A 27,762-nucleotide genomic window follows, 5' to 3' on the forward strand; every position below is an offset into this window, starting at 1 on the left:
CGGCGGCGGCGGGGACGCGGCAGGATGAGCCAGGAGGAGATCCTGCGGCGCTTCATCCGGCGCGTCCGCGCCATGAAGGACACGGACCACAATGGCGAGGACAACTTCGCCAGCGACTTCATGGTGAGCGAGGGCGGCGGCGCGGCCGGGGCCGCTGCGGCGGGCGGGTCAGCGGCGGCGCCTCCCCGCCCCCCTCCCCGCACCTTCCTCCCGCCGGCAGCGGCCGTTGGGGAAGGGAGCGGGGCCCCCCGCCCCCGCCCGGCCCCCTCCCCGGGGCGACAGAGCGGCCGGGGCGCCCGCCCGGCCCCGCCGCCTCCCTGCCGGGCCCGGCAGCGCCCGTTCCCCCCGCGGCGCCTTCCATCCTCCCCGCGGGAATCCGCGCCCCATCCCCCCGGCTCCATCCCGCGTCCTTTCTTCCTGCCGCCGCTTCCCGTTCCCTAACGGCGCGGGGGGGTGGGGGTGGGCTGCTCGGCTCCCGGTGCGCTCGGGCTCCCGTTGGGCGGGAGGCTCCCGCCGGGAACAATGATCCCGGCGCCGCTGACAGCGGCCCGTGTGGCCGCGGGGGGAGGCGGCCCCGAGCGCCCCTGGCTTGGACTGGRGGGGGATCCCCCCCGCCCCGACCCTGCCTAATGGGTGGGAACAAAAAAAAATGAGGGAAAAAAATCCCCCCTGGATGCAGGAGGCGCCTTGGGCTCGGGCGCGGATGTTGCGCAAGGGCCGCGCGGGGAGGAAGCGGCCGCGGGAGCGGCGGCCCCGCGACCCGCGGGAAGGGTCCCCTGGGGCGGGGGAGCGGGGGCTGCCGTCGGGGCCCGGAGCCGCCCCCGCTGCCGAGCGGCGCCCGCCCGATCCGCTCCCATCGGCTCTTCGTGCGCGCCCGGGGGGTGTTTTTCATCCTTTATTATGAGCGGCAGCGCTTCTCTAGGGAAACACTCGGTATTTTTGCGTTTCATCCTTGCCAGCGCGTTTAAATAGCGTTTACCCGCCTCATCAGAGAGCCCTTGCTCTCACAGAGCAGTAAGGAAAGAAAGTGCCTTTTTAAAACAGCGATATCCTATGGTAGAAGATAGTGCCAGGTAATGCACCTTGCTCCTGGGCTGCCTTGCCAGCTGTGCTAAATCCCCTGGGAGCGACGACTGCAGTCGAGGATTTTTTGTTTGTTTGTTTTGTCCTTCTAACGCTGTGTGTTTCCAACTCATTATGCCTTATTTCTGCATAATAAATTAAAGGGAAACCAGGAAGCTGGTCTCTGACATGAATATTCTTATTGCTTGCAGCGTTCATCTGTGTGTATTAAAGCCGAGTGGCCAGATTAGGGTGGCCACAAGAATTGTAATTACTGGGATTCTTGTGCTAAGAACGAATGTGTTTTTGCTGCCCTTCTTTCACAAAGCTGTGCTTAGATGAAGTGCATGATAACTGAAATGGGGAAATAAGATAGAAATGCAGGGGGTGAAAAAAAACTCTCCCGTATTCTCTGGTTTCTTTAATAGCAGCGATTTTTCTGGGAGGAAGGGAAGCAGGAGGTAATATTCCGCATTTAAGCGCAGGATGTACGGTTGCTGCTAAGCAATGGCAAGTTTGTGGAAAAGGAATTGCTGTTACTCATCACTTCATTTCCAAGTTGAAATGGGATCTAAAAATAGAAATGGAAGAGTGGGTGAGCGCAATTGAAAACAATTTTTTATTTTCCATCTTTATTGCCTTAGATTGTGTGGACTAATTGGCTTACGGAATTATATTTAGGTTCGAGTGAATGAACTAAGTACTTTATAGGTGTCAGGGGGTTCTGGAAGAGATGGTAACGAAGCTGGAGTARGCTGCAGTTGACTGAAGTCCTCCGATTAGTCCGTCTTGATGTTATTAAAGCCCATAGATAGGTACAGCTCCTATTTAATAACACCCTTGGCGTACCTGGAAACCTAGTCCACTTGGACAGGGGCAATGATGGCCTCTCTCCCTCAGGATGAATTGTATAATCTAGGCACCAGGGGCAAATCTAGTGCAGGAAATCAAGTGCGATTTATTAAATAATGTTTAYGTGCACTACAGAGTAAGTAAGGGTTTAATTAGGAGAGTATTTAAGTGCTATGGGTGTGAACAGTTAGGTTTAAATGAAGTGGCTTGTTTGAAAACAATATCATTTTGCCTGTGCTTTTTGTAAATAAGCAAAATCTGTGGCCCTAGGGACAAGGGGGGTTTATCTTAATGTAAATGTGGCTTTGGGTTTTACTGGTACAGTTGAGATACCTCTAAGAGTGCAACTCTTTTCATGCTTTTTGCTGACATAGATGTGTTGGCAAAGCAGATTGCTTCCTCTTGGTGCTTTCTGATGCGTAAGTACAGCCAGCCTCACCTAGGTTCTCATTTCCTATAATGTGTCTTAATTRAACATTTGTTATATGTCAAAATTTGGAAATCAAGCTCTACCTAGAGTTGAAGAAAATGGTTTTTTTTCCCTCTAGATTCTAGGTTATAGGGAGATCTCAATAAGAAGTTTGCTGATTTTCATTTAATGAGTGCACAACTTAAAGTTTTGTTTCCTGTTGTAATAGTCTCAACAAATGCATTCAGAGATGACAATTCCTATCATTTATCTGATCTAAATTGCCATTGGGGTAGACTAACTGACATATGGATAATGTAAAGCATTATATTAAAAATTAAGTGGTCTGATTAAGGTATTTTGTGGCATATGATGGTTTGACTTAGTCTTTTGGGCTATATCTCTGACTAATCTGTTATCATGTTATATAAACATTTTATTTTTTTTCCTTCTCCTAGGAAAGTGCWTGCTTTCAGGCAAGTAAAATACCTAATAGCACTAAAAATGAAGTGGCAATCTAGGCTGTTCTACGCTGCTGATCAACTGTACTAAGATATGTAGTAGATAGTTCGTGTAGTGATGATACACATTACACTTTTTTTTTCTGATTCATGTACRTTCCAATGTAACATTAAGGTACAATAAAAGTATATTCAGCCATAACCATAGCACTTAGGAAACATCCCTGTTAAAAGCTTGTTTKGTTATTAATTTGCATTTATGTGAGCATCTCTGCTTCAAATAGCATTAATGCATTAGGCTAGCCTCTAATGTGTCTGAGCAAAGAAGGATAAGGGTAATTTATCTCTCAAATGTATWGTCAAATATATTTGACTACTTAAAAAACATGGATCTATTTGTAGATGATACTTTCTTGTATTTGTTTTCTTCTTGAATAAGTTCTGTGTTTGTAACACTTTGGACGACTAGCTCTCAACTCGGGCTTTATCGTTTACATGTATAAAATACACATTGTTTTTTCAAGAGTTTTTTTAAATCTGTTTAAACTAGGAACAAACATCTTGGTAGAATCACCTAGAYGATAAATCCTTTCTTAGAATTTGAGGAAGTTTTAATTGATGTAAATATAGGCCTGTACTAAGTCAATGCAGACTGAGGGCTTGTGAGCAAACCTGTGCAATTTGGGGCATTTGTTCCCTGTTAAGRATGGTAGAAGGATTGACTGGAGAAACTAAGCTGTCAATTATATTGTACAGCTGATCTGCTACGAGAAACTCTSTTCTTACAGATGTGTTAATAGGTCATAGACAACTGTGTCAGTGTTTCAGTGTGCTTTGAGCCTTTGTAAAATTTGGGACAAAGTTGGRCCTGTTTTTCCCGTCTCCCTTGTTATGCTTTGAGTGCTAATGTATTTTTGATTTTCAGTTTCCATTAACTRCTTCTCAGGTCGATGCTGTTAATTTGATTGGAAGACCAGAGAGATGTTTTTATGGCCTGGATGGTTATCACTGGTCGCTCCTAGACCTGCACTTGCTCAGGCTGCYTCTCCTTGGAATGATAGGGCCACATTGTATGTTCAGTAAACGCCAACTTTGTCGGCTTTGGAAATCTCGTGGAGGGCTGTGGGTTTAACTGTTAGACAAAATGCAACTTTTTGTGAACAACCATATCCAACTTTTTAAAAAATTATTTCTGTGCTTTCAAAGATGTCATTCTGAAATTTCCTAAGGTGGATGAATCCAACCACAAAGCTGCTCTAGTGGCCCTGGGGTACAAGGGCTTGCAAACTCGGGCTAAAATTGCAGTAAGTCTTTTTGGCCAATGAAGCTAAAACAAGTCAATTTGGGCAGTGCTTCAGTTCTTTAACAAAGAACAGAGTTATTTAACAAGTTCTGTTGGGTCAGTCTGTGGAAGAGACTGTTCTTCAGTCTTGAAGGTTTGTGCACAATTTTGCTCTGTATTACAAAGCACATAGTAATTTTGACCTTGCAGCTTACGACGTATCACATGCACCCCAAATAATATAAATGAGATGTCAAAYGCTTGGCTTTTAGTTTGGTCTCAATCCTATAACATCTTTTTTCCTATGTCCTTGACTAGAACCATTGAAGCTTACACYGAGTACTGCCTTTAGATCTAGGGGAGATGAAATGTGGTCACAGGAGGTAGATGTATATATAGATACATGTGTATATATCTGCATGTGTGTTTCTATATATTTCTGCATATATCTATGACTATCCAATTGCTATAGCAACGGTTTCTTCTTGCTTTGAGGAGCACATAATTCACCTTCAGATTAGAGTGAAGTTAAAGGAAATTAACAGTTTGGCAACCAAGGAAAGGCTAATCTAAATACCTACGTATCTAATATCTATATATGTGTTATCAGTTCAACAAAAATTTAAGACTTTTAAGTTCATCTTAAAAGTTTTAATTTATCACACACACACACACACACAAAAAAAAAATCCTGCTTGATCTTTCTTTGCTATTTTTATCTGAGATTCATGGATTTTGTGTGGAAGGAACTTGTGCTGCTACAGTTGTACGGAAATGTSTTCTGTGCATGGGAGATTTTGGCATGGAGAAAATAGTAAAGCATCTGTTAGTGCTGAGGAAAGCCAGAGCTGTAGTAGTAGCTTGAGGGATGCTTGTAGGGCTGACATCGGAGCCTACTGGATGACTTTTTATTTTCTGTGTGTTATAAAACATCAGTTTTCACCCGGGGAGAAGCATCAGTGTTGAAGGTCGGATATGGAATTGGGTAGAGCATAGAGGGGTTGGCTGGAGCAGAAGCACGGTGGCCGTGTCCTGGTGCAGTCCTCAGGCTCCACAGTTGTTGCTATTACATCAGTGCAATCACACATCACTTGGCTTTACATGTGTGCTTTAAATTGAACATGGATTGGCAATTGTGTTTCTCTTAACCAGAAACTGAACCTTGCAAAAAGATACTCTTTGCTTTCCTGCTTGATCTGGCATAACCTGCCGATATAAAATTAACTCATCAAATATTTGTTCAAATTGGAACAATCAGAATGTGTTCATAGGAGAACRCTCTGATAGCACTGTGAAATTCCTGGTCTGGAACCAGGAACTGCAACCAACGACAGCGTTTATTGGGTACCTGTCTCAATTCCTACAACATCTCCCAGAAATTAAGTTACATGTTGACCTGATGGCGCTGCCTCAGTGCAGGTGCTGGGTAGCAGTGTGAGGCAGGGGAGCTCACATCTGCAACCCAAAGAAAGGAATGGAAGAGGAAAAGGGGGCCGAAAAGCCCAAGGAATTTTTTTTTTCAGCCGTTGTTTTAAAGTAGCTTTGCATATTGAATGTCCTGATGTTTCAGGAACTGTSAGATTTGCACAAGGAAGTTGCAACATCTATCACAAAGATGCCCTTTTCTAGTTACTCTTGCAAGCTGCTTTAGGATACAAGAAAACAATTCTTGCACAACTGAAAGAYAAACTAGTGAAATTTCCTCAAAGGTACCAGACAGAAAGGTATAAATGGGTGACCTAGTTTGGATGGCCTGGTTTACCTCGTCTTGCTTTTTTTCTTTAAAAGGTAATTTTATTATTGGTAATCAATTTATGGAAAGGCTTATTGCTCTTACTGCTCTAATGAAAGTGTTTTTGGAGGGGAGGAAGAAATGCCTAAAAGAATTGAATCATCAGCTATAAAAAGTAGCAAGGCCATGTAGACAATAACCTTTAATAAGGAAAAATACCGATTATAAACAGACTGAAGCTGTGGTTTTGTGTAGTGTACTAGAGGCACCATTAGGAACAGAAGCAAATAAAGATATATTTTTCATTCAACAATTTTAAACATACTATCTCCTAAAACAATAGAGAAAAAAATCAACAATTTTGAAATGATTTCTGCTATAGTGTTTCTAACAGAACTTTTTTTTTATTTTACTTCTGAACTCCCCTAGACAGGCAAAAAAAGAATTGTACTGGTTGGCTTTGCTGAAATGGCAAGGACAATCAAATTAATAATGAAGAATTTTAAGTACTGTACACATCAGTGCTCTGTTCCATTTTGAGTTCACTCTGATTCAAAGCCGTCGTATCACAATAGCCAGAGTTTAGCCCATACTCTTATCTTTGGATGTGTGGGGCAGCGGGCCTYGATTATTAAACATTATTACACTGTGTAATTTTAAAATGTATAATGTAAGTCTTAGGTATCAGTTCTCTTGTCTGAAGTTGTGGATTGGAAAGTATCAGCATCTAAGGGGAAATAAGTTCATTTAAAACTATTGCTTTAAAGAACATCTGCACTGCTTTAATCTCTTCATTTAGTTATAATACTGAACTTATCAACCCACTTAAAACAAACTCGTCTTGCTTTAACTTCCTTCTTATGTAGTCTTATAAAAACGGTGTAGCTGTTTGTGTTTATTTTTCTACGGTTGGCCTTCAGTAAAATCCTCTTGAACAATTTTGGATCTTGCTGCATTTGTCTACTGTTTTTGCTGCCTCTGTCTTGTTATTCTTATTGCCTCATGTGAACGACATCTTTTTTTTTTTTGTAGTCTTAAAAACTCACAGATTTTGTGCTTTAAGTGATTACAGGAAGAATAGCTTTCTGGATCATAAAGGTTAAAGCTCTTCTTTTGTTCTTAATAGGCAAGTGATCATCTCTTATCTATGTCCTCCCATTATCTGCTGTGAGAACTCATAGCGATAAGTGCCAGGTTTGTGGGGGTTTATTTTTCTGGGCAATTAATACAGGACAATGAATGGGAGTTTGCAAAGAGTGTGATGCATGAATGGCAACGTCTCCTGCTCGTGCTGCTGCAGAAGCTGGGCCCTTTGCACATCACTGCTGCTGTTTCTTTTATTGCTGCCGTCGGGTCTCTCCTGGGCTGGGAGCCCATTCCAGCCTCGTGCCCAGCGGGACGTCTGCAGCTGCTTAGCCAAGGGGCCGGTTCGTGCAGCTTTTGCCCAACCTTCAGAGCTCACTAGGTCCCATTCCAGGCCACTCATGTCTGAGTTGGTTGCAGGGAATCCTGATYGAGAACGTTCCTCTTGTTTGGTKGTTGTCTTTTTTTTGAACATGTAGATACTGCCCTTCATACGTGTTGGTAAGGCATTCCTCTCGTCTGATACTTCCTCTGCTGTGTGTTTCTGGTAGACGCGGCTATCTTGAAACATCTGTGTTCCCAACCCAGAGGATGTTGTACAGGCTTCCTGTCCTTGAGCGTTCGAGGGGCCGGCCCCTGGACTGTGCCTGCTGTGGGAATGACTAATTGCCATGGGAACTACGAAGCTCTTAAGATGCCTGAGTGCTGTTTCACCCTGTCCTAAATGTTTCACTTTTTATTTGACTCTTTAGCACAAACCCTTTGGAACATCTTTTTTTTTTTTTTTCCCACCCCTCTCAAGCCACTCATTTTTCTGGTAGCTTGACACAGTGCTTGGCCATAACTTCCTGTTTAGCTAGCTGTTTTATTAGGTCTGTTGTCCAGTCTGAGGTGTTACCGAGCAAAACTGGAAAAAAGGCTTCTGAATCAAGAAGAACCGACGCAGAGTGAATCAAGTGACACGGGGCGAGCTGCAGCACGTGGGTGGATCAGGGCTGTGTGCCGATAAGTAACTGCCCTCCGAGGAAGTGGAAGTGCTCGKGGGGTGTCTGTGGTGAGTGCACGACGCGCTGCGTTCTGCCACGYGGAGCTTTTCGTGCTTCTCCACGCGTAGAGAAGATGAGGAGCCTTAAACCTTCCTTCATTTTCTGCTTCGATTTTGGTCGTCTTTGTCTTCCTGCTTCGAAAGCAGCACTAYGACTTGAAGCGAGGCTTTCCTTGTCGGCTGCTCCCTCGTGCACATGCYGATAATTTTAGCAAATAGGTAATTGTTAATTGAAATGAGTGCAGTTGTCCCGTAGGAGCACTCGGGAGAATGATTCATCTCAAAATAAAGCYGGAAAATGAAGCGCTATTCTGGAGGGAAGGGTCTATGTAGGTTAGTTTAACCGTCTCAGAAGCCTGGAAACTCTTGCAGAAATGAATTCATTACAACTTGCCCATAGGGGAGTGCCCGCTATTGCACAAACCCTTAAAGGAAGGAAATAATCCTTKAGGTATCATGAGTCTCCCCAAATCATTTTAAGTATTTGACAGTTTTAAGAATTCTATGTTTAGCACTGCAGATGGTTACACAAAGGTGTATCTAGTTCTTACACAGAATAACCTCAAAGCAAGCTGGCATTCGGTAACATATCTTTTTAAACAGTGTAGCTTTTTGGAGCAAAGTTGAAGCTTTCTTCTTCTTTTTTTTTTTTTTTTTTAATAGTGGTAAAATCTTTTTGGCACAGCACTTACAAAAGCTGAACGCTGTTTAAATTAATGATTGTGCAGAAATGCAACCAGCATCCTGTTTGTACAGGCTTGCAGCGTACGTATAAGARACAAGCTTTCCTGTATTAATAGAAGAATAAAAATCCTATATCTAGTACAGTGCTACTGTTTGATAGTCCAGGGAGGAAAAAGGTAGGTGAAAACCTTAGTGATGTTGTTTTTAGCTCTTCTGGATGAGGTTAACTTGAAGACACATTCAGACTCTGCAGGCAAGCTGAAGTGGGGGAGTAGAACTGAAATATAAAGAGAATCCATTGCAGAGATATAATCAGGTATTTAACAAATGTAGTTCTGGAGAGGCAGTGCCTTTGAACAAAGCATGATTTTCATCAGGTAAAAGAATCCYGAAGGGTGCTTCAGGCAGCCACTGGAATTGGTTTTAGCAAATAACTGGAGAAATGAGATCCTTTYATTCTTATATTTCAGTATCGTGTCCCGTAGATGTTCGGGAGTTGTTGGAACACTTAACTATTTTTAAACCTCAGAAAATTCATTTCAAAGTCARGAGTTCCTTGAATCCTGTACTGACTGTGCAGTATTTTCTGATGTTGTTATTTGCAAAGTAATCCAAGAAAAGGTCCAACACAGCAGACAACACCTGTGAAAATAGGTTTATTTTTTTGCTAGTGTGGTATTGGAGTTTAATATTGACTAGCTATGATTGAGGATCAGATGTTTTGTCAATGGGAATGTAGCTTACCAGTTTTGCAGGCTGAACCAAAGATTTGTTTGGATAGAGATTAGAGGCTTCTTTCCTTCCTGTGGTAGGTCAGCTTAGCGTGTGTGTGAACATCATGCTGTGTGGAAAGAGAATTACATAAAAACTTTTAATTTATAAACTAGGCTTGAGAACTCCTCTAAAAGAAACAATGCACTTGGAAACTGTGCTTATGCAAGGTGTGCTGTTGGCTTTTAAACTCATCTCAGATGCCATGGAATAAAGGTTTTTGTAGGAAGATAGAGGAGCTGCTTACGCTGCATTAATCTGCTGTTGTGGYGTGTGTGTGTGTGTGTGTTCCCCTCCTGGTTTGCTCGAGCTCGCTCCGTCTGGCTTCTGGACACTGTACAAACAAGATACCCTGTAGGAATCCTGCTCTTCTGTCAGCTGGGAGGTGAATCATCCTTGTCTGCCACAGGGGCTGTTTTCCACAGCGCTTRGTGCTTATGTCAAATTTATGCAAATTGCAACATTGATTTGTGCTAGATTAAAAAAGAAACTACTTTCATCTGTCTTGGCTATTGTGTTTTCATTCTGCTCCTGAATGCTGGCTTTTTTCTTTATTCCTGATCTCATGTTAGCTTATCACTGTACCTGCAGAAGGATTTTCTTATTTTTAAACCATCATTTCTTACTGGCTCTGGAAAACTGAGGCCATCGCAGGGAGAGGGAAAGGGAAGAGTCAAAATTCCTATGGCTAAGTTAGGTATTTCTTCAGTCTTGTCTTTGTCTGACTTCTAGAATAGAAGCTCTTCAGAGCAAATATTATCTTCATGCATCTTTCTAGGGCCTTTSTGGACTGAATGCAAGTCACTGTAATTTTTGAGCAGTGGAAGCATTGCTTTTTGATTAATTGTTGGGGCTAAGTAAGGGGAAAAGCGCAGTTTTTCACTTAAATGATTCATGCAGATTAGACAGGACTGTGARTCTGGTTTTAGCTTCTGAACTGAATGGCTGTTTGACACAGAATCCATTGGCTTTTTCATGCTGCTCAGGTTTGAAAGTGTTACCTAGAAATATATATATGTTTTTTAAAACTAAGTCTCTTAAGCTTCACTGCCCTGTTATATGKTTATCCAGCCTGATTAAAAGTAACTTGAAAAGGATCGAAAGTTTCTCCAAAACTGTTGCAAATGTGTCTGTCAGTCTTGTTGAGACACTACTGATACTTCACTGCKGTGTGTATTTCTATTTGTGGGTATTTCTTTTGTTTTCTGGAATTACTTGTTGAGCATTTACTATCTCCTCAGGACAAATCTGTGTTCCTGTCTGGCTTTACTCACATGAACAGCCATTCTAGTTAGCTGGTGAGATACTGATGTATGGGGTGAGAACTGGGAATTAGAAGAAAGCCTTTGTGGGAAGAGCCGGCAGAGGATTAAAGATGACATCACTTGTACTGTTCCTTAAGGCACACTTGAAGCAGACATTGGCCTTTTAAAAKTATTGCCCTTTTCTCTTGCATGCTGCCGCTCCTGCCGAAGGAACACAAAGTGGAGAAACTTCATTTTTGTCCTGCCCACTTTAAAATAGTGCATGGTGGTTCTCTCTTTAGTAAGTTCAGGTATTTGGGAATGCTTGTTTTCCCCTGGTGCAAGCTGTGTGCAATCTGTAGCTAGGCCACAGCCAGAGGCAGCCTCCCACATCTGTAGTAATTCAGACCTTTTGTGCAGCCTGCAGACACATCTGTTCCCCCATTGAGAAATAGTTGGTGTCATTTTCATTGATGTAAGCAGCCGTACAACCTGTTCCATATGAGTTGTTCTGTACTGTGTAGCCTCGTTTGCCTGATCATTTGTTTCTATACATATATGTTAAAAAACACACTTTGATTTCAGTATTTTCTGTCTTTCCCTATACAAATCTAGATGTCGTTCTTTCTTACTTAACCTTTCCCAAGAGTGGCCTCGAGAGAGATCTGTTCTGAGGAAGTAACTTTGGTAATGGAGCTTTCCTCATTTTACTGCATTTCATCTACACATTTTGTCATTCTGAAGAGCCACGACTCAGTTTCACAAACTTATTTTTCTATTGCATTAAAAATGTAAGTAAGTTCCGATTCTCCAGTTCAGCACTCGGTAAAATGACATGAGACATAAGTGTTGTGGAGGGAGCTGAAAACCATTTTGGTGGAGAAATATATGGTGAGCAGTAACATTTTTAGGAGGAAGCAATGCAGAAATAGGTTCTTTGTGGAGACTTCTTTGCATTTCAGTGAGCCAAAACAGGAAGGTGTTTGCAGCTGATCTGAGTGCAGGTTTGCAGCCTGCTGATCTTAGCRTGAGCAACGGGTCCTGAGCAACCTACCGAGTCAAAGGAGGCAGTGAGAATGTCTTGGGAAGAGCAGCCCTGTGTGTGCCAGGAATCGTAACCAGCGTCTCGCAGTCGAACAAGGCCCGACTTGGGCTTCTGCAGACAGGGGCTTTGTGATGCTAATCCACTCAGTGCTGCTTTTTGGGTATGTTGACAGGTTTAGTGTCTCCCCAGGCTGGCTCCTTAATGCGCAGCTTTTGCTGGAACAGTTGCCTTCCACGTTTATGGGGCCTGGCAGCGAAACGGATTGTTTCGGAAAATTGTGTTTTCACACAATTTTCTGAAATGCACCCATAAACAGAGAAGAGTTTTCGGTCTGTGTTGGGTAACTTCCCCATGTAAGCAGGGGCGGCAGCCAGCACCAGTAGCAGGTTACTACAAAGGCAGCGTTTGCTCAAATACTGAGAACAAATGACATTAAAGGAGATTAGCAGCTTAGAGGAGGAGTTTACTGAAAAGGGAGTTGGAGCAAAAGGCTGAGGAGGAAAATTGTTAGTTATCTCTGGGGCTACTGTGGAGAGTTTGCTGCGTAAAATGCAGAATTGAATATATTAACAGCTGCAGGCATTTGTTTTAACTATTGCCTCATGCTGTAAGCTCAGTCAAGCTGAGYGTTGTGTGCAGGTGATGGGAAGGAAATTTCAGCAGAAGCTGAAGGGTGTGTGAACAGGGAGCTTAACTGAATGTTAATAAACTTGTGTAACAGTGGGGTTTGGGACAAGGGAATAGCGTGAATGAGACCAAGGTCCTTTCTCGGCAGCCTGATACAAAGTATCTCAAATATTTTTGACTACTTTGTGTGGTATTCAAGTAGAATCTGCCTTATGTGATAATACAGGTAKAGCCTACAGTTTAGATTGAATACACCTGTCTTTGATCAACCTATAGTGGTTGGGTGAAGATAGGCAAGTCAGGAACCTTAGGAAAGGATGTTGGAGGTGAAACTTGGCCAAGATACTCATGTCCGTGGGCCTGTTCTTGCTAAAGGGCCACGACTTCTTTAGAGTCATCAAAACAACTAACCTGGAAAGCGTGTGTGCGTGTGTGTGTGTGTGTGTGTGTGTGTGTATGTGATGAAAAAGGTAACGTGGCTGTTTCCGCTGGGCTCAGTTTTTCCGAACCTGCTGTGGATTCCTAGCGTGAGAGTCGGCGTGTAACCCCACTGAGATCTTCGTAGCCTTCCCACCTTCAGAAGCACCAGGCCGCTCGTGCCTGCTAACGCTGCTGTGACTCGTGCTCGACAGTGCTGATACCGACCTGCCATGTGAATCCCTGCTACATTAAAATCTATGCTGAARTGTTGGGATTTCCCCTCGCCCCCCTTCTCCCTGTATTTGTCTGTCTGCTCCTGTGAGGTGGTGCTGCCTCCCCACGTGGCCTTGTCCAGCAGTGCTCTCTTGCAGCTGGTGTTAGGGTAGTTAGTACATGGTCTTCCCATCAAATTTAAGATCCCAATTCTATCAATATTCTCATTTTAGATTAAAATTTAGTTTATGGACATAATATCTAGAATTCATGCAGGTGCCTGCATCCTGCTGCTTGCAATAGGCATTTGATGTGCCTGGACTTTGCCTTCTGCTCTCCCTGTTACCTAGGGGGTGTTTTTATGCCTGTGATGGGATTTCACACTGTGCTCTACTACTTGGTTGTTTTGCTTCTGGAGACAAATCTCTGCAATGTTGCATTTCATGTTGGTGCAAGTTGAGCCTTTTCTAGTGCTCTGCCCAAGAGCTTTCCTAGCTCCTAAAAAGCAGAAGTCCCTTCCTCTTGCAGGCTTCCAAACCTGTATTTTCAGACTATGCCTTCGTWCGTGTTGTGTGGGGGCTGTACTTCATGTCAGTGACTTTCTTGGGCCCAGCTTTGGGTCCTTAGCCCCTTCCTACGGGCCAAACTTTGCCTCATGTTCTATGGCTGGTACCGTCACAACTGCTGCTTGTGGCCCCTCCAGTCCTGCCGGGATGGCCCTAGGGAGGCTTTACCATAACTGTCCCCTGTAGGATTCCCTTGAAGACCAAGTGCCATGGACATCCTCTGCTTCCTGGTGGGAATCCGGGAAGCCTCCYCTGCCCAGGCGGACACTGACACCTAGTGGATGGGCCCTGGCGCTGGGGCTGCATCTTCATGGACCGCGAGGGCTTCGGCCAAGGGGCACTGCTGAAGAGCAGCCAAACGTCCAGCGTCCCCATCCCAGAGCAACCAAACATCCAGCGTCCCCGTCTGCGTTAGCAGGTCGGCAGCACGGGTGAGGGCATCTGCGCAGCGAGGCGGCTGGTGCTGAGGGCCCTGGGGAGACGGGCTGCTCGCCCGCCTCGCGCCCCGGCTGCGCTGCCGCCCGTTTGGGGCTCTGCAGCACGGGGTGGTGGTGCTGTGCAGCTCGGCCAGAGCATCTGCTGCTGCCTGAAGTGGGAGCAGAGCGGCAGGACACTCGTAGCAGATGCAGAGCGCTTCAGAAAAGCTCCTGGGCATGAGAACCAACCCCATGAAGAAGTTCTAGAAGATATAAGTGGTGGTTTAAAAACACAATTAGTTTAAAAATTGCAAAAAAAAAATGTCAGTTGAATCAATAAAATCCAGCTTTCTTTAATGAAGCAAATAAACTGCATTAATTTAGTAATTAAATATGGTATCTTCTGCTGTACAGAGGCAATTGCTGTGGTCTAAGTCCTTGTGCCTATGAGCRGTGAACACGTTGCGGTGGATTCTCTTTGAGCTCTGGGAGCTTAAATAATTCTGCACTAGTATTTCATAAGCAAAGACTTGCTCTTTGGGATGAGCTGATCATGTAGTAGCTTCCAACAGAGGTTGAACCAAGAGACAGTTTCAAGACATTGAATTTCAAGCTGTGGGATGCTAGGGTTTATGAATCCTGGCAGCACCTTTTAGTTATGGTGGCAATACCTTCAAGCACAACCAAAATGTTGAAATGAATTCATGCTTTCTATATGAAATATTGGTTCATTTATGACTATATGTGCGTTTCTCCCCTTCTTTGTTAGCTTTTAGCATGCAGCTGGTTTTGGCATTCAGGTTAGCTGTACTTCTGCTGTCCTACATGTCCATCTGCTGCTTTCTGTAATATTCAGACCTTYGTTTCTCTTCATAGCCTTCCAGCTGGGTCATCAGAAGGTCTGTTGCTGCTCTCTKCTTTGGTGAGAAGTCAGTCCTGAAAACACCAGCTCGGCCTAAGGAGCTTTTTGAGAATCTCCAGTGGTGATGCCCTTCCAGTCAGATGATGTTTATGTCAGTATTGTCCATTGTAAAAACAGTCTAAAGAGACCCCTGTCTTGCCTTAACTCTTGCTTAAAAAAAAAAAAAAAAGGAAAAAAGAAAATTCACACGCTCTTCTCTTGAATTGGCACCGTATCAAATATCTAAAGCTCAGATTAGATCAGCTTCCTTTCCCAAGAAAGGAAATGGAGACTTGCTACTTGGTCCACGTTATTATTCCACATAAATGAGTAATATAGATACAAAATCTTGAKGTTAYAGATCACAATGGATTTCTATATATTTCTGAAATATTTGGAATTAAAGCCATCATGTACAACCTGGAGGTTTCAATCATGTTGTTAATATTCCAAACATTGGAATTGTTAGCTTAGCCTCTCCCTTGGACATTTTTACTCTTCAGGATACATTTGTTACAAATACATATAAAAATATATTATAAATTATAATATAAATATAAAATATATTATAAAATATAAAAATATATTATAAAATCCATTATGATTACTCAATGATACCTCACTTAGTATGAGGTAGGACTCTGCTTAACAGATTATTTCAGGCATAATTACATTATAAATGTAACAGGCAATCTGCAGACAGGAAAATAACTTGGACTTGTTGCTTTTATGTACAAAAGGCAAAATGTTTATATAGACTTTATTTTTAGAAATATTGGTGACTTATGTTCTGATTTCTTGTTTTGAAAGGGAACTTTTATGGCACGTTTGATGTTTCGCCCTTTTGTTAGTTGCAAGYTTTTACATGCCTTCAAAATTTCATTTCCTATAAAATGTTAGTATTTTACCAAAGGTGAAACTTCAAACCATTTGATTAAAAAAGAAAAAGTCATTTACTTGCTAACTTCAGTGTGATGTTCCTGCCTCTGGCTGTTCTTGCCATTGTGGTGTGGGGCTGCAGAAGAGCTAGTAGGAAATGTGAAAATACCTATGATTACCATCAGATGTGTTGCTGCTGTTTAATGAAATGTTGAACAGCGTATTTCAGTAGCTTGTATTGTAGCTTATTTTTGTAAAAGAGAACTGCATTCTATATTAATTGGATTTTTTTTTTTGAATGTAGCAAAACATAAGCAACGATAAAGTTTATCCCGTTTGGGACTTCAGATCTGCTGGCTCTTGCCCTCGCTGAGAGCAGGATGGGCAGAGCCCGGCTGAAGGGCGTGCGCAGCTAAACTCCTGCGGGATACAACTGGGAAGCAGGGCCTGACAGATGCTCCAGATGTGAGCGATTGCACCACGAAGCTCCTGCSCCCTCCCCTAAATACTGTGCTGGTTGTTGGCTCGGGTTATTGCAGTAGAAGACTTAGTACAAGTTTGTCTCTTTAATGGTGCTACTTCTTTCTGGCTCTTAAAATGCTATTGAACTCTGTCATAAATGGCCTCTTTATAACTAGCACATTCCTTGGCTTCCAGACACAGCCTTAGAGAAGGGGTGAAAATATTTTTAAGCATGTTTTCAACAGTTAGGAGAAACGGACTTTCTATTTGATACCTTGTCTTACTCTTTTCTGCTTTTCAGGTCAAGTATATATTTAAACTTACTCAACTGTGGTGTATATCAGGTGGTGCAGGGAAATACTGACTTAATGCCTGTCAAAAGTGTTCTTGTTAAAGCCTGGAAAGGTTTTAGCTCCGTTTCTTTGAGGGGACAGTGCTTAAAACCTCATGTTTCACTTGCCAATTAGACTCCATTACCAGTATCCTGCCTTTGCCTTATGAATGCTGGGCGTTCTGCAATGCTGAAAGTCTCTACAGATTCTGTATTTCCATACAAGGTTCAAGCCTGCTTCTAAAATAAAACCAGACTTATGGTGAAAGATAAARCCAGAGTATTTTTATTGGAGTTGCTTGTGTATCCATCCAACATCAGCGTTCTTGGCACTGAGCTCCTGTCACCACGTAGCAATGAGCAGTCTGCTGAAGGCACCTGCAGACTGGGTGGCATCTTGGAGGTCTAGTGACATCTCGGGAAGGTCACTTGGACCCCAGGATAAATYGCTGTTTCTTGGCTACACCAACTACTGTGCTTTCTGATTCTACCAGATTACTTGTTGGTCCAACACTTGACTGACACCCCTTTCATTCCTCATGCTGGTGATTTAACTGCAGCTGCTCTGTGTTGGCTGCACTTTCTTGGGTACTTGTCMCAGTTTGCTTCCACTCTTTAAAGATGTGCTGCATGGTGAGATGCAAGCAGAGAAGCTGCAGGGYGCCCGTCAGAGCTGATGGACAGGGACTTCTGCAAGTCACTGAGTCCAGCCCATGGACTGTGCCTGCCCAGATCCACATTTGCTTTGGCTGAAGCTTGAGAACTTGCACAGCTGCAGGTTCCATTATGTACATGGGTACCCTGTCTAGTCCTTCCTAGATGTTGGGTGTCTTTTGCTCCCACCCATTATGGGTAGCTATAGTTGAACCGTAAGAGCTTGTCTTTGTGACCTTCTTGGTGTACTTCCTTCTGCATTTCCAGGGTTTGGTCCTGGGGTTGCTCTTCTTGGATATGCAGTTTTTTTATTATGCCATAGCTATTGGGTTTTGATTTCCCCAAGAGGCTTTAACTCCAGTGTATGGGAGGTAGAACAAGTCTCTCTCAAAACTGTATTTCTTCATGAAGGGGACATTCCACTTAAGCCTTCGCTCAGTTCAGAACCTGCCCTGATAATGACCACATCACATGCAAAACTATCTCTTTGCAAGAATTGGTTTGACTTTAGAGYTAGTCTACCTATGGATTAATCAATCTCTCCATGGATTGTACTATGGCCGTGTTCCCTGGATAATTYGGGAAGGAAAGATAGCTTCTGAGAGGACATTTACCTGGATCTGTAATCAATTCCCAATAAAATCCTCTCACACAAGAGCGAGAGGTTCATTCTACCTTTTCAATACTTGCTCTGCCCATGACTTCTGACTTGCTGTAGTTCCCAGCCCAGCTTTTAAGCAGAGCTCTGCTATGTATTTGCTGGCACTGCAGGTTTGCTTTACCTTTTGGTCAACTGAGATGAAAGACAAGGAGTTAGTTAAACTGCATTTCAGGGATTTATATCTACATGTAGAAATATAAATCTGCTCAGTAGCTGCGAATCCACTTCCAGTTTTTGTCATCTTCCTGAGCAGCTTGTAACAACAGGACTGCATCTTCCTAAAGAGTTTGAGGGCCCTTTAGCAAAAWATCGCACCCTGAATCGAGGTATTTGCCTTGTGTGTGCACACCCAGCTGACTCGTAAGGTGTCCAAGTCTCTCAAAAGAGGGAGGCCGAAGGTCTGAGGAGGAAGAGGCTTCTCTCCTTTTATGGCCAAGGGTTTTGGCTGTGGTTTTTGTCATGCTCACCCTGTAAATGTCTGCAGGGTGAGTGCACCAGTAGGTGACAGCTTGGAGAAGAGCTGCAGTAAGTCACCTTTCCTGTTGTCCCTTCCCCTCAGTTGCCTGAGCACTCTGAAGGTGGAAGGGTTCTCCATCCTTGTACCCTTCTACAATGGCCTGAGGTTTTCCTGCTACAGAGGAAATACTCTTGCAAAAGAACTAGCAGTCATAGTTCAGTTAGCATTGTAAGTTATTTATAGCTATCTTATAGCAAGACCTTATTTTTTTTTTTACTGAACTAAATGCTGATTCAACATAAATGAGACCATAAAAGAATTTTGATTTTTTTTTTTAAACAACCAYCATTCATTTGCCCTAAAATGAATGATATCAGCTGCAGGTAACTGTAAAGGACAACTCTAATGGCTGATTATGCTCTTGAGTTAAAAATTAAACTGCTTGTGAAAATGAATGATTGAGGAGATAGGTGTGGAAGGCTGGCATGGGAAGCTGCCATATTTTATACGCAGTGTGTTAACCTAGGCTGCTGCTGTGTTCAATACCTGTTTTCTTTAGAAACCAGCTACTGGATTTTTTCAGATACATTCATTACATGGAAACATTTACAAGTGTTGTAAAACAATTCCCTCAAATTATTCACCTTAGTTTTTTTATGAGCATCTTAATTTTGTAACGTAGCAAGGAAGATGAGTAAGGGGGATCTACGTTCAAAGGCTTAAATGGAAGTCTGAGATGAAGTGTTCCGGGTAAGTCAGCATTCAAAAAACACACCCAAGCCTGGCAGCAAGGGAGTAACAGGAAAGTAGGAAATCCAGTAACTGGGAAATTCTGCTCTAAGCAGGGTGGTCTCTGGTTAAAAGGGCTTTGTTTCCTTGTTTGCCTCTTTGGGGAAGTGCTTTGTTTCTTTGTGCCCTTTGTGTATATATAAAGGTCTGAAAATCATCTCGTGGTTGGTTGCRAAAATTGAGGGTTATATCTGTTTTGATTTATCAAGAACTATTTTTGATTTTTTAACACTGTTCAGAAGCCTGTTATTTGTGGGGCAAACTGTTTTAAATGTCTCTTTCCATTTCTGTTTTGAGGACTTCAGCCAGTCTTGTTTTCTAATTAGAAGTTTTTGGGTTAATAGGAATACTCACATTCTTCACATGCAGCCTGAGTGTCATTGCTATGTGCTGTCAACTGTCTTGTCCTAAGCGTTTCCACTCCRTACGTTGTGTTTTTGTACCAAATTGAGTGTTCTAAAGAAACAACATGRTTTTGGAGCAGGAAGTTATAACCCAACATTTTAAGCATTCATATGTAAAGCATATAACAGCAACACAGGCTGCAGAGCTTTATAAAACATYTTAAAACACACATTGGATCTTCTGAACTAAAACTTGATTATCCTTCAGTAATTTAACGTTTTGCTTTGTGTCACTGCTTATATTTTGCCTGCTTTATTTACATACTCTTCCATAGACTGCAGCAGTTTTCTGTCTCTGTAACGCTGGGCAGACCCGAGCAGCGGCCTCTTGGTGGAGGTAGGTGTGTTGGGCTGGATGTGAGTTAAGGGCAGCTGTGATGGAGAGCATGGCTAGTTGAATCAGATGAGCATGCAGGTGTATGTGGCATGTGAAAAGTTTCAGAAATGCAGGAAGAAGAAAAGGGGCTTTTGAAGTGTCGTCTCAAGCTTTTAGATGTGTGTGTATAGAGCTGAACTTAAGCATTAGGCGTTTAGGAGATAACACTTGTTTAATATTATCTAATTCTGCAGGGAATGCTTCTATTTTTCTAATCTGTTCCCAGGTTTGTAGCATTTTTTGGGCTTTCTTTATATAAGGATCTTCAGCCTTGCCTGCATTAGCTAGTATTTCTTTAGTTTAGTTTAGTATTTTTCCTATATCTCTAATGCAGTAACATGAATTCTTCTCCTTCACAAGAAAATACACCAAGTAATATCCTAATGGTGCCATAATGCTGTTTTTGGCTTCCTCAGCTGTATTAGGGAGATGTTTCATTTATGCAGTTTACGCCAGTTTCCCTGAATGCAGTAGTGGGGGTTAAAATCCTTTTAGGCCGGGTTTTATCCTGCTGTGAGGGGCAGGAGGCAGCCCCGGGAGGGTGGCGTTATGGGCCAGCAGCGCAGACTTGAGCCCGACTTGCTCAGGCTGCAGAGTAGTCCCCGTTGTAGGGACAGCGAAGGAAGTAAAGTCTCCTCCCTCTTGCACCTTGTTCTTTCTGCTCTCTTGCTTGAAAGTCCCATTAGGGCTTGAGAGAAATACGGTACATCTGGGCTTCCCACCTTTTCCTTGCAACCAAAGCCATGCGTGAGTGTTGAGAAATAGGGAGGTTTTCCTACTACTGGCTTGGAGCATTCTCATTTCATTGGTTTTGCTTGTTTAGTGTTTGAGGAGGCTTTTCTCTATAGTCATGGGAGCTGGGAACTCTTAAAAATGAATGTTTGAAAGCTGACAGGAATAACCAAAGGATTGACATTTGCCACAGCTTTAAGTTGTTAAGTTTTTTCCAGTGCTCCTAATGCAAAGTGGCAAACGGGGTCCTCAAGTTAAAAATCAGCTATCTCTAGACATGCCTGTTAAATAAATGTGTTGCGTATGTATTTTAAGAATTAGTGTGCTTGCTACATATTTAATTTTCAGTTCAGACTCCTGGCTGCTCTCTTGCATGCACTTATCTTCATGTTGCTGTCATGTGTGCATTTGGGACAGCAGATGCTCAGCATTTGAAGTATAAATGTAAACCAGATAGCTGAGAGAGTTAGATGCAAGCATGATGCTTGGAAGCATAGTAAGCTATTAAGTCCCATTAATATTGGGGAATGTGTCTCCTATAGATGCAGTTTGATGTTGATTGAGGCCAGCTGGATGCGGCTTCCCTGGAAGCCTTGGTGGGAGGCTGCCCTAGTTCACTGGAAGTTGATTATTCAGAAAATTTCTGGTSGTTTGGTTCACATTGTTCTCCAGAGGTGGTTTTGGTCACTTCAAAAATACTGGGAATGTTATTTTACCCTTGTTAAGTTTAGTTAAATTGTTATATGRGAGAGGGCAGCTGAGCTTAACCTGTGCGTTTTCCTGCTCTGCTGCCGGCAGAGCAGTGCGATGAATCGCTGTCTTGTGCAGTGTGTGCAGGAGCGCGTCGCTCTTCAGGTGTTTGCCAGTCTCCTCTTTTTTGCTTCAGTTAATGTAAAGAGAGCTTTTATAGAAAGGATTTTTTTCTTTTCATTTTTTAATAAACATACCTTAATTTTAAGTAAATTTTGTTTTGCAGAACTTCTTGTGTAACTGGTTACATGGTTATATCCCAACCCTGASGCCATAACTGCCCATGTAAAACCTTTTTATTGCTGTCACATTTCTCATCTTGTAGTAAGTAAATCACAGGAACCTTGGAATTTTCTAGCACTTGGTGTTTAATACCTGGTTATGTAGCACTTCTGCAAATCACAGGCTGTCAGAGCAGTGATATTTGCCTGAATCTCCTATTTATTAAGTGAGGTTTCAGCATCAGCAATGTCAGGCAGTGCTTAGAAGAAAATTTGAGGGCTCTCTATAAATGGCACCCCAGTGACCGAAATATGCAGGGAAACTCGGGGAGGAGGTACAAGAACTTTTGGTTACACACTAAATAATGTTCACGTTTTTAACCAAGTTCCTCAAATCTTAATAAATATAAAAGGCTTTCTATAGTCCCAAACAGCGTTTCTGTGGTATTAAACAAGAGTCTTTAGAGACTTTGTAGAGCATGAAATAGGCTGACTGCTAAACTAGTTAAGTCTTTATTTCCTTGATTAAGTGTTTTAATACAGTAGGATTCCATATAGTGGATTTTACCATCAACCCCCTAAGTTTTTAAGCATAACCTTCCTAATGCTCCGCGCAGCCTGCCAGCCCGCRGCCCCCTCCGTGAGGCCCCGCTCGTGAGGAGGGCGCCCGTCGCCGCCTCAGCGCGCGGAAGGCGCCGCGCACCCGCGGCGTCAGCACCGAGCGTCATGAGTCGGTGTATCCAGTTCCTTTCTGATGATTTTGTTCTTAAGAGCAGATAAGCGAGGGTGCTTGTGGCGCTGGAGTGGCTGTTGTGGGGTGTGAATGCGGGTGTGCTGTGCCGAGGTGCCAGACCGGTCTCTGGCATCCCTGCTCTTGCCAGAACATTCTGGACACCAGACTGGTGGTTCACAGCTTCTCCTAGAAGAGCAGGGCTTTGTGCAGGGGCCAGTTGTCTGTTATGGGTTTCCATGAAGCCCCACGGTGACAGGTTGTGCCGGGTATCTCRTCCTCAAAAGAGTCTGAGCAAAACTCTTTCTTCTTGGGCCCTGCCCCTACCCTGCTCTGCTCTTGAGAACTCTCTGCTCCTCGTTCAGCTCTCTGGTGGTGGAGCTTCGTTCTGRGCTCTGGCTTCAGAGGTTTCCTCACTTGCTAGTCCAATCTTTCTCTTTGAAAGCATAGAGCAGATGCCAGCTTATTCTAGTTTGAATCAGGCTCATAGCTCTACTGCTTATTTCATATGGTGTGGAATAGAAGAATGTGCAACTTGATTTTTCTGTTGGCTAATTCTTTAACAAGATTTTACAATGAAAATGCATAAAAACATGTCTTAAAGAATTTCAGGAACAGGGGTGTGTATTAAAACTACTCTGTATTTCACCTGCAGACTCTGCCACTAGGCTGAAGATTGTGTGCTAAAGATGTGCTAAAGATCATGTCAAGTGATTGAGGATGAGGGGAAGCAGATGGACAAAAACTGTCCTCCTACCTATGCAGGGCACTGTTACCTGGATTTAGGGAACTTAGAAGTGGCTTTCTGTTTGTTTCTGATCCTTTTAGATACCATCACCCACCATGGCAGTGTTTATAAGCTGGTGGTTTTTGCAACCACTTAAGTTTAGCTGGAAACTGGTGCTTACTTTTTGAGATCAAGTTCCTTTTTAAATGTGGGTGTCAGTACAACCTACACAAAAAGCAGCCCTGGCTCCTCTTTTTTTTCGTTCTTTTTTTTCGTTCTTTTTTTTTTCAGAAGCACTTAGGCTCCGATTTTGCTTCCCCTTCTGTTTAGTATTACAAATGTCTAGTATGAGTAGGATTTAAAAGAAGAGCTGCGTTACTCCTGGTATTTTTCAGGTTACCAGAAGGGAAGGGCTGGATTTCATTTTTATCRGCTTTGGCTGCTGTACACCCAAGATCTGAAATAAATGGGCTGGGAGAAGCTGCTCTGCTGGGAATTCAGCGCAGTTCCTGTCTCCTGCATGAGCTGGGGATACCCTACGAGCGTAGGGTGACCACAAGCTGGGGATGCCCCACGTGCACAGGGTGACCTGGGCGTCTGGGTGAGCCCAAAGCTCGGCAGAAGCTGGGGATTAGGAGCTGATGCCTCCCGATTCCCCTCATATGTGAAGTTGTTAAAAGCCACGAGCTCTCAAGCAAAACACTGGCCGAGAGCAGCTCTTCTGAGCCAGCCTGGCCTGTTCTGCTCTTATCTGTTACCTCCTGCATAGTGATTTTTCTGTTTCTCACAGGTATTCACAGCATAGCCATCACCCCATATAAAAGCAGAGAACTTGCCAAATAAAACACGGCAGAATTCCACCCTGCTCCTATAGCCTTTTTCCAAAGGCTTCTTATATGATGCTGTGTAGAACCAGTCTCCACATGGTGAAGGTCGGAATGTGTCAAATAAGGTTTTAAAAGTATATATCTTTGTAAATATTGTAAAAGCAGCAGAGAAGAGCTGCACTTGTTTTTTTTTTTTTTTTTTTTTTCTTATACTTTAGCAGTGATGCAATAAATAGTGATGTCTCCATTATCTTGAGACTTGGGGCCATAACACAGATCTCTTATTTCAGAGGTTAAGAAGATTGTCAACAAAATACAGAACAGAGAAGATCTACCCAACAGCTACTGGGGAAAAAGAAGAAAACGTTAAAAAGAATAGATATAAGGACATATTACCATGTGAGTCTGACTTGTGTGCTGGTAGACAATAAAGAATAATACTTGTTATGCTTAATGCATTGTGAATTTTACTTTTTGTTTATACTAAAAGGCAAATTTGTTGATAATTTGTGAGAAATCACTTTATAGAAGATTGTAACTTGCAAGGCAAATGCACTTGAAAGACACTTGCATATTTTATTAGAGACATAGTCTAAAGCTAGCTTGCTTTAAGCAGCTTTGGCTTTGTCGTTAGAGTTAAGAAGGGTCTTGAATATCCAGTCAGCTTTTATTTTCAGGAGACTTTCTGCTAGTCAAYGGCAGTGAATTACAGGGTCTTCTAGATTATTGTGGGGCTGCAAGCCCTCCTTTCTCTGCTACTGATATTTTACTATTTATCAGAGCTTGGAGCAACACTTTCAGCGATCAATTTTACCTTCAAACCATGGCCTCAAGAATATTTAACTGTGTGGCCATAGCATTGTTGCCACACTGAGATGGAAAGGAGCATGTTTATTCTTTAGTACATATTTGCAAAGAGTTCATGCTTTTGTTACGTGTTTGACAATACATATCACACTAATATACCCAAGAGTTTCTCCAAGCTGTTAGTGATAATTAAGTTTTCTTTTGAAAGATTGTTGCAGTTTGTGAGCTTTCTTACCTTCTTGTGCATTTTTAATAAGAGCTACACGCACTGTTTTTCGTGCTATAACTCTGGCAAAAAAAAAGTCATCTATTTTGGAGCAGCTCTCAGAGCTTTTTGGAAGAGCTTTTGGTGTGGGAATAATTCTTAGCGTGCGCTTCCTGTGCGCATGGTTCCTGCTCTTGCCAAAAATGCCCCCACCCAACCTCACTTTGATTATACTTGCTCTTTGTGCTTATTCTTTAATTGAAATCGGAGGGAAATTTTCAGCAGCTGCTGTGTGGTTGGGGAATTGACCTTAGGAGCAGAAAGCAACAGAAATTGCTTGTTTTCCACAGATACCTTTGTTTTAGTCTTAATTTCCATTTTTTTTCCTAATACTAAATTAACCAAAGCAGACTTTATCACAGAGCTTGAATGCTTCTTTTTTTTTGTGCTAACTGAGAAATGTTGGTAACAAAATGAGGTGCCAACCACAAGCTCTCCCTCTGAGAACTGTCCATTTGCCACTGTTATGAAGATATGCTAATTTTCACTAGAGAAAAGGATGCCAAGCTGTTTAAGTTATTCTGTCAACAAAAAATAAAAGATAGTTTTAAAAGACTGCCAAGGGCTTTGCTCTCCAAAGATCTGCTATTTTAATAGGAATGTTTTTCCTCTGCTTTAGTGACACGCACATAGTACACGTTCTTTTAATACTGACTGTCATGACCTCTACTAATACTGTGGAGCTGTAATTTTGCTTGGATCAGTTGAATTTTTTTCTTTATCATGAATCACCCTAGAATTTCTAGGGGCTGCTTCTCTGGTCGAGTGAGGGCATCGATGTAGCAGTGGGAGCAGTTCTGCTGGTTGCCACCTCAGCTGCCTCACTCAGAATTTATTTCTTTAACTGGCTTGTTTCTGTGGCTCAGGGAACCATTTCCTTAAGGATTAATTTGTCCTATTAACACATTTTATTGTTATATGTAGGGGTTAATGCATCTTGTAATTCGCCTTTAAAATAAAAATGCGTTTTATTTTTCAGTTGATCACAGCCGGGTGAAACTAACTTTAAAGACTCCTCCACAAGATTCAGATTACATCAATGCAAACTTTATTAAGGTGTGTATTACAATCTAGCTGTGTTCAAATTCCACTTTCAAACTTCTGTTCCAGGGCGATGCAGTTTTAATATTGCAGTCTGAGATAAGTACGTAAAGCTGTGAGGGAAGACTTCCTTTTAGTACAATTTGAATAATTTTTCATAAGTGACACCATGTGTGATGAAGTCTTCAAATTCAAATTTCATTCTGTGTAACATATTATAAAAAATTTCATTCCAATTGGCAGACAGTCAAATTGGAACTTTATATAGTTGCAAAATTCAGATCTGATTTTGTTGAAACATACTGGTAAAAATAACAGATTTTAGAAGAGCTGTTTTTAGATAATAAATGAGGTGTTTGGCCAGTTATATATAGCATATATGTTAACATGCGTTTCTGACTGTTCGTGGGGAAAATATAGCAGTGAAATTGTAACTTATAACCAGCTCAGAGTGTGCCTAAAAAGCTGTTATATGCCTGTGTGTACAACTTCGAAGGGTGAATTCTCTGATTTTCCTGAAATTCTTCTGTAGTTTGGATACTGCTGCTAGCACTAATGCTTATTTAGAAAAAAAAGTGCTCCTGTAAATCTCACTTCTTAGTATGTGCATTCAGCTTTTAAAAGGAAATATTTAAGTGTTCTCAAGTTTTATGAAAAACATGAACTTTAAAACAGTGATTTTAAAAAAATGTGATACTACTAGGGTGTCGGGAGGGGACTTAAATTTGTTCATGGGGGTGGGTGCTTTTTCACCAAAAGATTTGCCTAGAATTGTACTTCCAAATTTTGGTCATTAGACTTTGGGGTAATAAAAAAATCAGCACATGCTTGAAGAGAATCTTTAGAATTGGAGCATATGGAAAATATTAACTTAATATTTTCTGTTAATCTCTTGAGGCAAGGTAGCTGCTATAATCTTGGAACCGTTTGAAATTTCCATTAACTTAAATGGGCTTCATATTTCATCTTCAACCTTTTTGCCAGATTGAAAGGTTGATATTCTAATATTCCTTGATTATAACCTAAAGGCTTTTATTCAATGCAATTGAATTTTCCTTGTAAATATTACCTGTTCCTCTCTGCAATCCTAGGGAGTACATGGGCCAAAAGCATACGTTGCTACCCAGGGGCCACTAGCAAATACAGTAATAGACTTCTGGCGGATGATATGGGAATATAACGTTGCTGTAAGTACCCACTTCAACATCCCACCTCCCAAACTTGGATATTACTGGATTTCATGGAAAAGTGATTGTGTGTCTTGAGTGTGAACCTGCTCTTGGTATCACAGACACTGGCAGTGATTCAGTCTTACCATTTGTAGAAGAAATTATTTCCAATTCTTGATGTCATGATCTAAATAGCATTCTGGATAGCTTTAATGTTATATATTCAGTTTAGTAACTAGCAGCGAAATAATTGTGTGCTGTTAGGAACAAGTCAGTACTTGAGTCAAGTCTCTCCTGTAGAAGATCTTATTGCTCTAACTTAATGCTGATTTACCCAGATCAGGTGGAAAAAGCATTTGAAACCAAATAAAGCTTCCTTTCTACATACATTAATTTTGGATTAAGCATTGGTTTCTCTGTTCTGCATCTGTTGTAACACTTACTGTCAGGAGCTGACACATACATCCTGTTAAAAGCAAATGTGTGCAGCAAACTTGTATTTCTGAAAATAGTCTTGTTTTCTGTTTTACCAGGCACTTAAGTTGTGGTTACTTATTATTGAAACATAGTTTACTTTCAGTATGTTTTGGATGTGCTATTTAGATTAATATTCCTGAAAACTTCACTTAAAAGCAAATCGGTTCTCATTTATAAAATAGGTTTTTGC

The 27,762-nt window shown here is 42.2% G+C and overlaps 1 protein-coding gene across 1 annotated transcript in view; it reads left to right on the plus strand.

Annotated features, from left to right (window-relative positions):
• The first annotated feature begins 9 nt into the window (after positions 1–9).
• PTPN12 (protein tyrosine phosphatase, non-receptor type 12) overlaps positions 10–27,762 on the plus strand; it is a 57,154-nt gene continuing 29,401 nt past the window's right edge. Inside the window, exons 1-4 of the mRNA XM_026046400.1 lie at positions 10–123; positions 24,104–24,212; positions 25,865–25,941; positions 27,018–27,113. Coding sequence (XP_025902185.1) covers positions 25–123; positions 24,104–24,212; positions 25,865–25,941; positions 27,018–27,113 — 381 coding nt within the window. The 5' untranslated portion in view covers positions 10–24. The remainder of the gene's footprint in view (positions 124–24,103; positions 24,213–25,864; positions 25,942–27,017; positions 27,114–27,762) is intronic.

Source organism: Nothoprocta perdicaria, unplaced genomic scaffold (genome assembly GCF_003342845.1).
Source record: "Nothoprocta perdicaria isolate Ctin4 unplaced genomic scaffold, notPer1 scaffold_44, whole genome shotgun sequence".
Classification (NCBI taxonomy): domain Eukaryota; kingdom Metazoa; phylum Chordata; class Aves; order Tinamiformes; family Tinamidae; genus Nothoprocta; species Nothoprocta perdicaria.